This window comes from Aspergillus pseudoviridinutans (assembly GCF_018340605.1).
Source record: "Aspergillus pseudoviridinutans IFM 55266 DNA, scaffold_5, whole genome shotgun sequence".
NCBI classification, from domain to species: Eukaryota; Fungi; Ascomycota; class Eurotiomycetes; order Eurotiales; family Aspergillaceae; genus Aspergillus; species Aspergillus pseudoviridinutans.
The window spans coordinates 1,484,618-1,500,340 of NW_025091285.1; the positions used below are offsets into that span (position 1 = coordinate 1,484,618).

The 15,723-nt window shown below is 50.3% G+C and overlaps 6 protein-coding genes across 6 annotated transcripts; 2 read left to right on the top strand and 4 right to left on the bottom strand.

Annotated features, from left to right (window-relative positions):
- Positions 1–225: 225 nt before the first annotated feature.
- On the top strand, positions 226–2,902 carry Asppvi_007581 (NDT80 / PhoG like DNA-binding family protein; the record flags this gene model as incomplete). Its single annotated transcript, XM_043303467.1, has 5 exons — positions 226–246; positions 297–505; positions 958–1,001; positions 1,106–1,202; positions 1,276–2,902. The coding sequence occupies 5 exons, from the start codon at positions 226–228 to the stop codon at positions 2,900–2,902; spliced, it is 1,998 nt and encodes a 665-aa protein (XP_043159402.1).
- A 2,951-nt stretch (positions 2,903–5,853) lies between these two features.
- Asppvi_007582 (uncharacterized protein) lies at positions 5,854–6,127 on the bottom strand (the record flags this gene model as incomplete). The annotated part of the gene is made up of 2 exons (XM_043303468.1): positions 5,854–6,043; positions 6,114–6,127. 2 exons carry the CDS (start codon positions 6,125–6,127, stop codon positions 5,854–5,856), a joined length of 204 nt encoding a protein of 67 aa, XP_043159403.1.
- Positions 6,128–6,756: 629 nt separating this feature from the next.
- Positions 6,757–9,082, bottom strand: faa4 (long-chain fatty acid-CoA ligase FAA1; the record flags this gene model as incomplete). Its single annotated transcript, XM_043303469.1, has 5 exons — positions 6,757–6,846; positions 6,896–8,040; positions 8,102–8,497; positions 8,557–8,582; positions 8,643–9,082. 5 exons carry the CDS (start codon positions 9,080–9,082, stop codon positions 6,757–6,759), a joined length of 2,097 nt encoding a protein of 698 aa, XP_043159404.1.
- A 1,469-nt stretch (positions 9,083–10,551) lies between these two features.
- Positions 10,552–11,683, top strand: Asppvi_007584 (S-adenosylmethionine-dependent methyltransferase; the record flags this gene model as incomplete). The annotated part of the gene is made up of 3 exons (XM_043303470.1): positions 10,552–10,621; positions 10,715–10,876; positions 10,935–11,683. 3 exons carry the CDS (start codon positions 10,552–10,554, stop codon positions 11,681–11,683), a joined length of 981 nt encoding a protein of 326 aa, XP_043159405.1.
- Positions 11,684–11,938: 255 nt separating this feature from the next.
- Asppvi_007585 (HNH endonuclease signature motif containing protein) lies at positions 11,939–13,113 on the bottom strand (the record flags this gene model as incomplete). The annotated part of the gene is made up of 3 exons (XM_043303471.1): positions 11,939–12,415; positions 12,470–12,816; positions 12,987–13,113. 3 exons carry the CDS (start codon positions 13,111–13,113, stop codon positions 11,939–11,941), a joined length of 951 nt encoding a protein of 316 aa, XP_043159406.1.
- Positions 13,114–14,250: 1,137 nt separating this feature from the next.
- Asppvi_007586 (uncharacterized protein) lies at positions 14,251–15,613 on the bottom strand (the record flags this gene model as incomplete). Its single annotated transcript, XM_043303472.1, has 2 exons — positions 14,251–15,147; positions 15,209–15,613. The coding sequence occupies 2 exons, from the start codon at positions 15,611–15,613 to the stop codon at positions 14,251–14,253; spliced, it is 1,302 nt and encodes a 433-aa protein (XP_043159407.1).
- Positions 15,614–15,723: the final 110 nt, after the last annotated feature.

Genomic DNA, 15,723 nt, shown 5'->3' on the forward strand with positions numbered 1-15,723 from the left:
TAGTGAACAGTATGAAGCCTTACGGTGATCCTTGGCGACAGGGATGTCGCTGTTTCGGACCAGACGAAGCTTGAGCAATCCCTCTTTTAGTGTTTCCAATTTTATTTTTGTTTTTTCCTTTGTCTTTTGCTTTTTCCTTTTCTTTTTTTTCTTTTCGCTATGTACCACTTTTTCTATTTCTCAAAAATGTATTATTTCTTTGTTCTGTTTTCATATTTTCAAACCATGGCATGTCCTGCTCGTGCTGTACTTCCGGTCTCTGACCCTTATCTTGTCCACCAGCAACCCTTTTGCAGAGCCCGTTCCTGGAGGGCCCTGTCAACAGCGACAGTGATTATACCGGGGCACCACGACAATTTGCTGGCCATACCGGCTTTCCTATGGACGATGAGGACAACCGCCGACGAAACGGTGCTATTGGCCCTTCCCTAGCGCAGCCAGTCTCGATCCCTGCCACCAACGGCTTGAGGTACAGCACACAACAGTCTGCAATGCAGGATGTAGCGTAAGTTGTCTTTCAATTCAGACTGCTCTTGTTCTCCACTTGGCCCGCTTGCCTGCCTGGTACTAGTCACAGTGTACAGTGCCTTTCTTGTCCAGACACTCTCTAGGTGCTTGCTTCTTTTGCCCCTCTGCTGTTTTTCATATTTTCCATTTTCCATTTTTCGCTTTCTTTTTCTTTTTTCTTTTTTCCAAAATTCTGGTGCTTGAGCATATTGGACTTGCATGCCTCTGGATGCTGTTCCTTGCTGGTCTTGTTATTTGAAGTCTTCATCATGCTGTCGCAGAAGCCTCCCATCAACCCCGGATCGAGTCTCTTATATACGCAGTACCTTCCAGGATGAGGGGAATCTTATGTTGTTCACTTCGTTTGCATTTTTCCCCCCGGTTGAAGACGCAGCCTTTGGCACCAAATTAGGACTCGGTCATTTTGCTGACAAGGCTTGCTCCTTTCAGCTTCGGGGCATCGCCTCTTATGAACCATTCTGATCCATGCTCTGGTATGTCTCTCTTTTGTTTCGAAACAAAGGAAACTCGATCTGTTCTTTCTGTTGAGTCAAATCTGCTATAACAGCTCTCGCTAATGCTCTATACCTCTTGTCAGGTCCATTTTCTCCTGCATCAGGCTCTATCTATTCACATTCAACCAGCTCGCCATACGAAAGAATGCCGGACTTTCGGCCGCATCGTGTGCCTGCACTGTAGGTCTAGCCGTTTGCTTGTCTATACCAGATCCGTTGAAGTGATGTCGATGGTACTGACCAGTCCTCCTAGTCAGCCGCCGCCCGGGCTGTCGTCCGCTCTTCAGTCACAAGGACAGGGCCTTTCCAGTACTTCGTCAATCCTAGGTCGCCATGAGAACTATCCAACACAGTACGCCCTTCAACGGGGAAGTACATGTCCGTCCCTTTCGAGCTTGAGCGAAATGCCGAGGATTTCTTCGTATACCAGTACTCCACGAGGCCTCGATCATACGTTTGATAGCCCCCACAATCTCTTCTTCGGACAGACTGGGAATATTTACATGGACTCGCAACAGCGCCTACCCCAGCCGGTAGCGGACGCACCTCCTTTCCACGAGACTAATATACTTTTGCCGATAGTTGCAGGCAGTCAAGCCATAAAGCCAGAGATTCACGCCAAGATACATAAAGGGTTCTTTCAAGTGGACGACAAATGGACGTGTTATCGACGGAACTATTTCTCGGTCTCCTGCTCGTTTTCATTGCATCCATGGACGCGTGCTCCTCTTTATCTGAAGGTTACTGATCAGACGACGGAGCGTATCCTAAAGTTTTCCATGTGCATATCGGCAGTTGTAAATGCGCAGTACGGTGAGATTCGAGAGTTGGTACAACACACTCCGAAACGTGACAAGCAATCCGAAAGGAAGCCGGGGAAAGTCGTCCTGCAACCTTGCCAGCCGCCGCCGCCATTGCTTCTCAATCACGGTGCAGCGACTAGTGGTGGTGGGCAGCATGCGTTTGCGCTGAACTCTCAATCGGCTGCATTGTCAATGGACTACAGTGCTTCATACACCGGCGCTCCGCAGCAGTCACAACCGCCGACACAGCACACATTCGAGCGTATTCAGTTCCAGAAGGCGACAGCGAATAACGGCAAACGCCGGGCGCAGCAGCAATACTACAACTTGGTTGTCGAGCTCTATGCGGAGATCACAAATCCTAACAACGGAAGTGAGACGCAATGGATGAAGATCGCTAGGAAACTTTCGCATCCCATGGTGGTCCGGGGTCGTTCTCCAGGTCATTACAAGGACGGTCGACGAGACAGTTCGACGAGCATGGGTCCGGACGGGGGTAATGGTGGCTATGGTGATAGCAGTGTGACTGCAGGTCTGTTACCAGGGGCGAGATCGCATTTGATGATGTCGTTCGATCCAACTTCACGCGGAGGGTCTCATTACGGTCGAGCGGAGTATCAACACATAGCGGAGCCGTCCCCACTGAGTGATAGTCCGCACATCTCGTCATCCTCATCGTCTGCATTTGATATTGGGATTCTGAATGATCCCATGGATCCGCTAGGCACAATCAAAAGCCCGTCAAGCCTGGACGGGTACCCCGACGGTGGTTTCGGTCTCCTTGACCGTAAACCCGACAGCCATTTCCGCTCGCATCTACCGCCATTTGAGTATGATACGCTGTCTAGGGGAAGTGAGGAGTCCGGCAACAGCTACCCCGAGTCATTTGATTCGATGACTTCAATATTCTCGAGCGAAGCCAGTGAACCCTCGCATTTTCTGAAACATCCCACTCGGCTGACGCCGCAGCTTCAACATATCCCTACATCCAGGGGCTATGACCCCCTCGTCCCCTCTCGTTCAAACGATGACAGTCCTTACTGTCGATTTTCGAACTCGCAGAGTCTGCGTGCTTAGCAATGGGAGCCCAACTCGCGTGCCCTACTCTTTCCGCCTTCTCCCTCTCAATCTTCTGCGGCTTTTTTATTTGCCCCTTAAAATTGTAAGCGTGTTTATTTCCAGATTTACATTTACCTTTTCTCTGTCTATTTCTACCCTCTAGGTTCAACCTACACAATGTTCAGCATAGTTAGACGGCTCACATCTGCGCGAACAGTAGACCGACAGAGTGAGTCGATCGACAACACATCCATCACGGGAGCGAGAAATCGCATGACAAGTTAGCGTCTGATTCAATATTTGCCACGTATCCTCTTCTCCTAAATGGCTACTCTTTCGTGGTTTCCTTTCTCACTTGGTGTTCCTTCAGTTCCGTCTCCTCCGGAAGATACAAGGAGGCTTGGATTTTCAGGGCAAAAAAAAGATAGTCGGAACAATAATGTATAACCAAGCCATGTCTACTCGCAGTATACACATTATCGCTAGTGTTTGTTTGACGTTGGGAATGTGTCAGGGTTCACCGAGGATCCATCCGAGCTCTGCAGTGCAGAAGCAGCCACAGTACAGAAAGGAATCCATCATGCAACCAATCACCCGTTTGGGAAAATTGAGGCGCCACCTTGCTTCCTAGCACATAATTGTCTAGTGTGCTTTGTTGTAGAGAGAAGAAAAGGCATGATTCAAGGATCAACAGGATCGACATCAGGGACACCATACGGAGCAGAAGCACCTCCATAATGAGAGCGACATTGGCAGGGAAAAGGATCAATTGGCTCCAAACCTTGTGCAATCTATCCCAAGTTTCGCACCCTGTCAAAACCCTTGTATTTTCTCCGATACGTCCGTTTGCTCCTGTTGTGATTGCCCAGGGGCCGTTCCGCTGTCACTTTCTGCTGTTACCTGTGCGACCCAGGACCTACGAGTCCGAACCTTGCGTGAGTCGAGATGGAGAATGAGGCACATGCGACTAAGCTCTTGTCTATAATGGCTGCTTCGAGGGTCACCGCTTCTTTCTAGTGGTAGAAGAGGAGGAAATCATACCCAGAAGAAGGCGGCCAATGGATGCATGCTACGATCGACATGCAACTGCCGCAGCGGTGTGTCTGCCTTTAGGTATCTAGCTAAGTATCTGCTCCATACAGGACAGGAGAAACTAGAGTCCGGAAGCAAGTAGCAACAACCTCTTTGGGTGAGGCGCCTCGCTCAAGCCTCTCCGAGCAGCCAGCCCCCTTTTTGATTGCGTTTCTTCGTTGGCAACCTTAAGCCCTCCCTTTGTCATTACTACGGAGTACGGCGTACGGTTTGACTTTCAGACCAACCTAGGGTAGGGACTCGGGATGGTCGCGGAAACGTATATGAAGGGAAGCTGCAGGATTCCAAACCAGTACTCCGTACGGCGGTAGGAAATCATGCAGCAGTAACTAACTGAGGATACGGAGCAAGAAGCCTCAAAGAACGAAAACAGGCGCTAATGAGACTAACGAGACAACTAGTCTACTACTGTATGTGGGCTGTCTTTAGTGCACTTTAGGGCGATCATGATCGACGAGACAGCCGTAGTTTAGCTTAGTTCAACAAAGAATATGACCTTGTCATCTTGATGTCAAATTATGCAGATTTCAACTTATGATTTCACTGGATTCATAGTCTTCAATCATCCTGGATTAACGTCATCACGATCCGTACAATCCAATCCTTGCAGTTGCATCTGTTTCTGTTTTTCTGTCTGTCTGGGAGACATGTATTGTATTGTATAGAACTAGTACATACAAGAAACTCCTATTTCCTACCTAAGCTCTGAATACTATAACCCATGGCCCGAGCCTGAATATGGTCAACGTATCCCTCACTGATGCAAAAGAAACCTCCAATCCGAGGCTAGATACTGGCTCTGGAAGAATGAAAAGCGAAGCCACAATATGCATGTGGTACAAGGGGGGGCGTGGTGGTGGTCGTGCAGAGTGACTCAGGTGTCTTTCTCCACGGTAGTCAAGCAAGCGCCCCAGCCTTCCTAGCTCCCACACTATCTTCCATTGTTGCTCCCTGTAGGCTGGGCGGGCTGGTCAAGCAGGGCAAAGCACTCATACTTGTACTACGATCGGCAGATGGGCGCCAGGATCCTAGTGCAACGGTTGCATTCAGCGTCCAATCTGCGCGTGTGCCACCGTTCCGCTTCATTCTTGGGTGTTTCCATACGGGGCTATCTTGCTTCTGGACGAGTATCGACATTCAATCACGTTGGGGGATGACATCACGGTTATTCTCTCATGCATGTGTGGCCTTGGCTGATGACCGATTCGACGCATCGTGGCATCCTCCAGGGTGTGTGGCAAGAAGTGGGCAACGACCGTGACTTGTGCAGCTCTGTAGCCAGCTGGCAGTTCTCGTTGCGTTTTCTGCACTTGATGCTTCCCTAACTAACCAGTCTAGCACTTCCTCCACGTATCCCCTTGTCCTTCATCAACGGTTCATGAAACAACATCCTCATGCTTCGACAAGACTCACGACAGCCCCTTCCTCTCAGTTTAATTCCCAACCACCTTCGTACCGTCCGGTCTCATCTCAAATCTCCGCACCAGTACCCCGTCGTTGCACGAAACGGCTTCCGAATGCTGTGCCGCTTAGCCAAACGAGCTCCTGACGCTTGATGGCACGTGATACCAGAGGACAATGGTCACCAGTGACGGCGGGCAGCGTACACGAATACATAGTCGGCCTGAATTCTGCTCTTCCTATCCTGGTGTCCGCTGCCGTTGCCGTTGCCGATAACCTCTTTTCCTTACGCCCTCCGAAAACCAACGGCCAGGTTATATTCCTCTCTCCCATCGTCGCGCTCGGTATATCACCGTGGTCCAAGTAGACAAGTCATGTAGCGGTCCTCCGACACAGATGAGCCGGCAACGGCCAACCTGCGTATCGACTTTATCCCTCGCTCTCCGAAATCTTCTTCCAATGCCGTGATTCACGGTCTAATTCCCCTTCTCAACCCGCGACACCCGAAGCGCCAACTTCCTCTCCAACTCCTCCTTTTCTTCGGCGCTGGGAACCATCCCCATCGCGTTTTCGACCTGCGGCGAGAACCACAATCCGAGAGATGCCCAGGCCATAAGGCCGGCGCCGAAGAGGGCCCGCGTCTTGGGGGTGAGGGAGCGGTAGGAGCTGTACCAGCTAGAAGTTTTAGCCTTCATTATACGTGATGGAGTGTTAATATCTGCTGAGTACTACGTACCTCCAGAGACTCATTGTGGATGCGCTGCGCCTTTGGCTATTCGAACTTCTCTTGGAGTCTTAAATGAAGTTTGGCCGAGGAGCAAACGGAGTACCCACCCAGCTGTAGTCTGGCTTTGGGCTTACTATTTTTGGTATAGCGTAGAAATTTTCCTGCCTCAGGCAGTGAGGCATGGTACATTGCAGTGGAAGAGAGGATTGAGCTCATATTAATATTATCTGAGGCATGGTACATTGCAGTGGAAGAGAGGATTGAGCTCATATTAATATTATTGACAGTCTTGGTCGCTCAGAACCAGCAGGCTAATTTGCAAACTGGAAGCCAGAGAACCTGCGTCGATTACTTGGAAGAGCAACTAGTTGTATCAACCCTAGGACTAGGTTCGACCGTCCAATAGAGCAGTAACGCTCCATCTGTATACTGGTATGGCACAAGATGGCATATCGCTCAAAACGCATTGCTGTCCAACTAGCAGGGAATCGGTAAACAGACACAGGCTCCCGAGGCACGAAAGCTGCGACTAAGCACAAGTGACGAAAATGACATGAAAGCAAAGCAATGTGCTAGAGACAGACCAGTAAAAATAATTTTCTACATTGATTACGGAGGAAAAAAAGCAAAAAATTCATCAGTCATCCACGCCTTACTGTTTGCCGTAGGCACGGTCGATGTCGGCCCTGAACTTGTTGATGATCTTCTTGCGCTGCAGCTTCTGGGCCGCAGTCATGTAGCCCTGGTATATGGTCAGCCCGTAGTTTGAAGAACAGAGTGATAAAACTTACATTCTGAGGTGTCCACTCCTCATCAGACAACACGACACCACTGATGATCTCAATACCCTTGAGACCGCTAGCCTTGCCAGCGCTCTGGAGCTGCTTGAGGACAATGGCCTTCAAGTTCTCATTGTGAACCAGTGACTCGAGGCTGTCACCCTCAATGCCATTCTCACTGGCGATCTTCTTCAAGGCGACCTCGACGGGCACAATGATGGCAACGGGCTTGTCCTGGTCCTCGGCGGCGTAGACACAGATGTTGCCAACCACGGGCGAGGAGCGATATACAGACTCGAGCTTCTCCAAAGCGATGTATTCCCCGTTGAGCGTCTTGACAAGGTTCTTCTTGCGGTCAATGATCTTCAGATGGCCATACTTGTCGAACTCGCCGATATCACCGGTCCTGAACCAGCCGTCCTCCGTGAAGGCGGCCTTGGTCTCTTCCTCATTGTCCCAATAGTACGTGGTCACACTACCACCGCGGATGAGGATTTCTCCCTGAGGCGGATCGTTCTTAGTGAAGTAGCCAGCATCCGGGAAATCGACGAGCTTGACTTCGATGCAGCCGGGAATTTCACCTAGGGCATCCGGGTTCCAGGCCATAGGGTCGTTGAGAGCGCCCATAGCTGACGTCTCGGTCAAACCATAGCCACTGATCATTGGGGCGATGGCCATAGAGAGAAACTTCTGAGTCTCCTTAGAGACCGGTCCACCACCATTCATCACAATACGCAGTCTACCACCAGTAGCTTCCTTCAACTTACGGAACACGACGGCATCCAGAATAGAGGCACCCATGCCAGCTCCAGGGAATCCATTTGTCATCAGGAAGGTCTTTGCGGACATTGCGCCCCAGAACAGGCCCCTTACAAGGAAGCTGGCCTTGTTCAAGTTGTTGAGCACACCCTTTTTCACTGACTCCCAGACAGCCGGGACACCCACGAGAATCGTTGGCTTGAATTCGCGGATATCACCCTTGCTATTGCGCATCGAGGTATCCGACAGAGTTCGGGGGTTCCCGTAGCCCATTGTGCCACCCCAGAACAAGCAAAGATTCTCAAACATGAACTCCAGGATGTGCGCTTGAGGAAGGTAGGTAAGCAGAGCATCGGAGGGTCCGATGTAAGGGCCAACGATCGCATTGATACCAGCAGCTGTAGAAGAGACGCGTTAACTTCTCTAATCCGCAATATATTTTCAAATTTGCTAACTTACTGGCAGCGATGACATTCTTGTGCGTCAGAGGCACACCCTTTGGTGGACCCGTGGAACCGGAGGTGTACATAATGCAGCAGAGGTCCTCGGGAGACGGGGGAACTGGTTCGACAGGGTTCTCCTCTCCCAGCTTACGCAAGTCCTCAATGCTCATGATGTTCAAGTAGTCGAAATCGGCCTTCAGCTTGTCCAGGTCCTCCTGCTTAACCTCCTGGTCGGTGTTATAGATAACGTGCTTGATAGACTTAACGTCGGCGAGAACATTGGCAAGGGAGCGGATAAGACCGGGGTCAAGGAAGATAGCAAGACTCGACGTCTGGACCAGAGAGTGCTTCAGTCCCTCCTCTCCAAGAGTGTCGTATGCAGTAACGATGGTCAATGATTGAGATGCAGCACCTGTTTGGATTTATTAGTCAGTGGCCTATCGCAGGGGCTGCAGAAAAGGGTGAACGAACCGTGTGACATGGCCAGCCAATGTGCACTTGAAAGAGATATATGTCAGCAATCATTCCTCTCTATAGATACTGCCGGTAAAGCTCACCTTGTTGCACCGTAAAGGTGAATCTTGTTATCTTTCTCCAACCCCAGCTTGCGCAACCCACAACCCAATTCCAACGCAAGGCGTTCATATTCAACGAAGCTCTTGTAGGTATAACCGCTCATCTCAAAATACGTCCACTGCTTGTCAACCTCCTGCTCCACACCGTCGACAATCTTCTTGACCTTCTTGTTCTCCACATGAGTTTTGATAAGGCGACGAGTACCAACGGCCTTCGCGTTACCGAACACACGCGCGGACCGTCTGAACACATCGTAGGTAGTTCCGACGTCCTCCGCGGGCCGCAGGATGAGGTTGTCTTTGGCCTGTGGCAATCTACGAGGGATGGTCTCTCCCGGTACGGGCTCGTAGCCAGAAGCCTCCACTGTGAATGGAGGCTTCTTGGACATCCGGGGTTGGAGGTGAATGTCTCGCTTCGACATTTTGAACTGCGATCACGAAGATCCGGGGAGCTGTACGACGAGGGTCGGACGGCTAGAAAAGGTACTAACAGCTCCTGTTTTGATCGACCGAAACCGTCAGCAGCTATTGCAATCAGCGCAATCTCACGGATATTTTCGAAGAACAATACAACAAAATAGAAATGTAGGTGGTGAATTGGGGGTGGTCATAAAGCTTTCCAAGACGTACAGGACTGGAGATTCAAGTTGAATGCAAGAGAGAGGCGGGAACGCCGGAGAAAGGTCGAGGAGAAGTGGAGAGGGGATCAAAAATATATAGGGACAAAGCGCAGACACTCAAGCAGACCAAGAGGGGGAAAGTCTGGGCCTAGGAAGAAAGAGAGGGGAGAGGAGGATGAAGCCGCGCAGGTGAGCTAGTTGCTGCGGATGAAGTCAGAACCTAAGTGTTTGTGGCTGGGGTTTCTTGACAGGGCGGCCCAAGCTGCGGTTCTTCGCTACTATGACGCTACAGGGACAACAGCAAAGCAAAAACAGGAACGACAACAAAGCGGCTTGAATCCCCCCTTTGCTATTTCTCTATTAATTCTATTAAAAATTCAGCTCCTTTTCTAACTCGGAATATTTTGCACCACGATATTGATTGAGCAAGCCCAAGTCGCGAAGATCCAAAGTTGCATGCACTGTAACCGTTCGCTGGGAACTATGCCGCGGTTCGAGCATCAATACAGCCGAACAGATCGCTTCTGATCATGGATTGAGATTAACCTGTGGATAATTAATTTACTTCACGACAAGCATCAGGCGCTCTAGTTTCCTCGTTGTCTCACGTCTGCTCAGATGCCTTGTCCGTCGCAAGTCACTATGTGGAAGCGACCTCTCGACGGGGAAAGCTCAGTTCCGACGATCCTTGACCTTAGCCTCCTTTTGTTGGGACTTTTGCCCAACACAATGACGGACTCAATCATGGTCGACCTCTAAGCCATAAGTCTAGGCAGTAAGCCATAAGTCTGGACAGTACGCAATCTAGGCAACTTGGAGACTTGGTAGAGACTCTTGTACACTTTTTCATTCGTTCCTGGACCAAAGTTCGCAGTGACTGAGCAGATGGCGACTGGTCACGCCCCATGCCACAGCCCAGGTCCCGTGACCTAGAGCTCTTTTACCCCAGACCAGAATTTTTAGAGATTCGACCAATCAGTTGTCCTTCTTTCTGGATAGCTTCATAGCTTTGAAAACTGGTAAACAGTCTTTGTTCCTGATCATTATCCTCGGAGTGTACATCTATCACAAGCTCAGAGACAAGAAAAAATTCTGATTTACAGGGTACATGGCGCTACGCAGTCTATCCTTGACGCTACAGCGGCTAATCATGCGTAGGTACCTCGCTAGAGAACAGCTCGGGGCTCGATCCTCGGAGCTTATGCGCAGGACCTTTATGCCTAGACTGTGACTGAACTGCTCGCACAAAAGTACAACTCAGCAATGGTAGTATGGATCAGACAGAGGTTCTGAATAATTTTCTCTCGTCTATTGGCGAGGAGGTGGAAGATGCTGAAGAGGGTATGTACTCGTAGCTGAGCCATAGTAGAGAGGGAAAAAATAAAAATGATGAAAGAAAAAAAAAAAAGGAACCAAAAATTAATAACTCTCCAGAATCCTTCCTCCTATTCTCAAGAGACATCCCCTCCGCGAACCTAGGCTTCGTCGACTCCCGCGCAACAACCGTCGACGTGACCATCCACGGTCAAGACTACTCGATCAGCCAGTCTCCCACCCTCCTCTCCTCATCTCGAGCAGGAGGAACAACAGGCGCAGGTAGACCTTCCCATCCATCAAATTTCGCTCTCGAAACCATTCAGCTAACCCATCCCAGTGCTGTGGAAAATCACCCCTGCCTTCGCAGAATGGATATCAGACGCTCAATCAAACCCTCTCTGGAAACACTCTCTCCTGGCCTCCTCCTCGACAGTCGTTGAGCTCGGCTGCGGCATCTCAGGCCTGATAGCGCTCGCTCTTGGCCCGTCAATACGGCACTACGTCGCAACAGACCAGGAATACGTCCACCGACTTCTCCGCGAGAACCTCGAAAATAACAAGTCCGCTGCAGCATCAACCACCGCAAAGCCCCAGCCCAAGGGGAAGAGCAAGAAGCGGGCGACGGGACAGCAGAAACCGCTGCGCAAGCAAGACGGGCCAGGGTCGTCCAATATCACCTTTGCCGCGCTGGATTGGGAACTGGATGTTCCGGCGTCGTTGAAGGATAGTATCGGGCTCTCTGGGAACGATGACCATGACGGCGAGGAAGGAGACGATAAAGGGTTCGACCTCCTCTTATCGTGCGATTGTATCTACAATGAGGCGCTTGTTGCCCCGTTTGTGCGCACGTGCGCGGATTTCTGTCGATTGAGGCCGGTTCACACGGCCGGGCAAAGGGCGAGCCGGCCCCCGACGATCTGCATTATTGCGCAGCAGCAGCGGTCTCCGGATGTCTTCGAGGCGTGGCTGCAGGAGACCCTGAGTGTGTTTCGCGTGTGGCGGCTGAGTGATGAGGCGCTGGGTGAAGGCCTCAGATCGGGGACAGGCTATGTTGTGCATCTTTTACTGTTGAGAGATGCTACGTAGGGAGTAACAGGTGAATGATGACCATGCTGACATTCAAAGTCATCGAGTCAGATTCGACCGTTGCGTTACGTGACAAGCCCACAGACCCTGCGTCTGGAACCTCAAATGGACACTATCAATGAAGGCCACGATCCCTTGAACAACTGTAAATATTTTGCTGTACTTGAACAATCCCCAATGAATAGAGCCTATAAAAGCAGCAAGTACTGCTTACAGCTACAATGATCAACTGCCATCGGGAAAAGCATGCATCAGTCAGTCAATTCTCTGTGCTAGATTTGTCCCCTGCACAATCTCTTTGGTCATACCTGTCCCCGGGGAAATGTCATGTTCCCAGATGGCCTCCCCAGTCCCCTTCATGTTTGCCAGGACAGGCTGGCGAAAGCGCCAGCGGAGCAATTCCTTCGCAACATGGGATGGGTCTCGGCACGCACGATCAGTGCTGAATCCCCGGAAACCTCGAAGCCGGGAAAAAGGCTCCAGTTCCATGCGTTGCGCCGGATTTGGCCCCTGGACGATCTCTTTGATCATATCTGTGCCTGGGGGGAAATCGTGTTCCCAGATGGGTTCCCCAACCCCCTTCATATTCGCTAGGACGGACTGGCGAAAGTGCCAGCGGAGCAATTCGTCTCCAACACGGTTGGGGTCATTTTCCTTTCGGCATACAGGGTCTAACGCTCTACCGTCGACATCAAAGTGATCATAACCAAAGTACGTGATTTTGTAGGCATCCTAAAGGCAGATGAATAAGAGGTCAATAGCTCGCCAAGCAGTAGAATCACTCACATCGGGGTTCACAGAAACCAGATACTTAACAAAAGCATCATGCATCGACCTAGTAAGCAATAAGCCATTCTGAATTGAGTTAATAGGCGCGCTATATCCCGTTGCGGCCTTTGTAATCCAGTGGCTAAAATTGCCTTCATTCCAGATATCTTCCTTCTTCAGAGGAAAGATATGGGCTGCTTCAAATCCAGTCCAGTCATCAAGATCGGGTGCCACGTTTTTTAATCCCGATAAGACACATCTTCTGTCACGAGCCCGCACTCCATTCCTGAAAGAGCTTTCTTGACCACTTTGGCTATGGGACCATATCCGGAGCACGGGCGTCTCATCAGTGAGTTTGATGTCGCCTAATATGTTAGCCAGATTCGTTGTGGCTTTTGTACGATTCTTATTGTTTCAGAACCATGGTGTGGTTACAGAGGCCAGCACATCGCCAGTTTGTTGGGCGTGACTGCCAGGCTCTGCTTTACCACGCTGATTACCTGGATATTTGCAATAAACACTGCTGTATACGTACCTCCAGCACAAAAGATATCATAGTGTCCTTTCTCCAAAGGTTCGTCATTCAGCAGGAGTGGCTGGCCAGTGGCTCTTGAATAAATAGTGATTGGTTTGTCAACAATGAGTAATATGCTTGTGAGCATTTCGAAAAAGTTTTCATTCGTGATTGATCCGTTTTGTTGCACACCACCAAGGAGTTCATCAGTTAAACCATTGTAAAACCACACATTTCGCGCGTGCACAAGACATTATGGCATGGCAGGGGCGTCACAATCTTCCTAACGTCTCCGATTAGGTGAGAAAAATCCATCGCGGCGACAGCCTGTGGGCAGAAATATTCTAATGGGAAAGTCAATACTTGATGTTGTCATGACAGGTAATGAGTCAAGATGAAGAGGAAAGTATACCACTCGTACCTTAAGTGGAAGATGCGCTATAACGTCATTAGCATTTAGGTTTCGGGAGGCCCTAGGGCCAGGTACCACTTCAGCAGTTACCTGACTAATAGAGGCAACTGTACTATCCCGCCTTCACTGCTCTGATGGATTAGGGTTGCTGTCCGCAAAGAGGAAACCAATGTATAATCAGGAAGAAGAGGAAGAGGTTGTCAAGAAGAAGAACAGAGGGGAGAGAGGGGGAGAAACTGCCCTTATATACGTCCAAGTGCCTACGCCTTACCTGGGAGTGTCTGAAACTGTGAACATTTACTTCTAAATCATTCATCTTGCATAGTGAATGAAGCGTTGCAGATTGGCATTCACGAATAAAGCCCAACGTAACGAGAGCTAAGCGCAACACTGCAGCAGAGACATGGATAAAGGAGGCCTCGCGAGAGGTGAAGGTGGCCTAGTTATAAGGTTTCCCTACAAAGATGTTAGCTGCGAAGTGTCACAACAAGGGAAGGGACTTATCTCGCTAGTAGGAGTCCTCGCTCAAAACCAATTGCAGGCTACCACAGCTATATATATCTGTAGACATACGAGTAGATTGCGCCACCTAAATGAACTTAGAGCTTCAAGGCCTATTATTATCTGGATCTCATTTCTAACATACTAACAAATAGACATGCAGGCATATACCAGCTAGGCCTATGACTATTTATTTCCAATGCCTAGTCCCATAATTAGTTTACATTGCCTGGTTCCGCCGCTAGCTCATGAGACCATTAGCCACAAGGGATATAAAGCTAGGTCTGCGCGCTGAATGTATTTCTTCAGTTTTGTGTATTCATTCAATGGTACCATTAGGAATTAATTCTCTCTTTGCTGGATTATCAAGCCCTATGCAACTGGCGACAATCGTGGAGAGGCGTGAGGAACCGCAGAACTCAAGTTTTCTCGTTGCTCAGCGGTAGGATCTCGATCGATGATCGAGGAGATAGATTGTTTCGTGAAGCCATTCGGTTTCGGAAGTGTTGTGGGTTCTTCGGGTGTGGGTAGAGACGCTGCTGGGGTGTGCAGAGGTCGCTCTGTCGGCTCCGACTTCACAGGACACCGCTCCCGGCCTTCTTCATCAGAAGCGGACGAATACTCCATGTCGTTGGAGTAGTTGTCGGGATCCGCCGGGGCAGACTCCACACGGCTTTCCTCAGTCGAGGCACGATTCACTGAAGATACAGGCGGGAGAGGAGCGTTGGGGTCAAAGACCACTCCGCAGACCTCCAACGCCCTAGACTGGCTTCCCAGGCTGCGATCCTTGTGCTTCTTCGTCAGATGGCACATAAAGCCATGAAGCGTCACAAAATCAGCTTTGCCGCAGCCCTGAACCGGGCATGTTAGGTAGACCAAGCTGCCGTCGGATGGCCGCTTCCACAACGCTCGTCCGGAAGGATCATGTGCTGCGGGACGTCCATGGCGTTCCCCCCAAGCCTCTACATTCTTAATCGTGTATTTCTGTTTCCGCCTGATCGCATTGGCCGCTGACGGGTCATGCTGGATATGTTGCGTATGTTGTGGTGGAGGATGATGAGGTTGGGGCGCTTGCACTGCCGGTGGTTGTTGCGGAATAGGACGTGGCTCGGGGGGACTCTGTTGCTTAAAGAACGCAAGGGTCGTGGCTGCATTCGTTTCTGACAAGCGACGAGGCGGCGTGGGCCGCAGAGGCGGCGAGTCGATAGTTGCATTATACCCGAGTCCCATAGACTCTCTCTTTAGACGTTTCCTTTGTCTACGAAGCTCCTGGAGAAGAGAATCAGCGGTTATGTCACTGAAGGTCACGACGTCACAATGCATATCATACCTCTTCTTCAGCTTCAGCATGCTCAGTCATCCTACGAAACTCCTCATCTTCCCGTTTTCGAATCGCAAGTAGTTGACTACGGGCCGCCATTCGTGCCGCCTCCTCCTGTTCTAATTGCCTCAACCGAGCTTCGATATGGTCTATAGATGGAGGTTGACCAGGGGGGCCGGGAGGACCTGGAGGGCCAGACGGACCAGGCTCCTGCATAGGCGGCGGAGGGGGAAAAGGACGGTAGTAATGATGGTGATGATTCTGCATGGCATGTTCTGGAGGGATAGGTTGGTTTGGATTCATTGCGATTGGGTGGAATCGCGGCAGACTCATGTTCACAGCATGGCCAGGAAGGCCATTGATGCCGTGCTCGTGAACTGGGGGAGGCACTGGAGGTGGTGCGGCCACCGTCATGATGAATGAGGTTTCAGACTTTACTAATTTTCAAGTCTACTTGATCTCTCCTGTGTATCGAAGAGCACGCAGTCAGTTGTGGGTTTGCTTTGTAGTCGTCTCGAGAATGA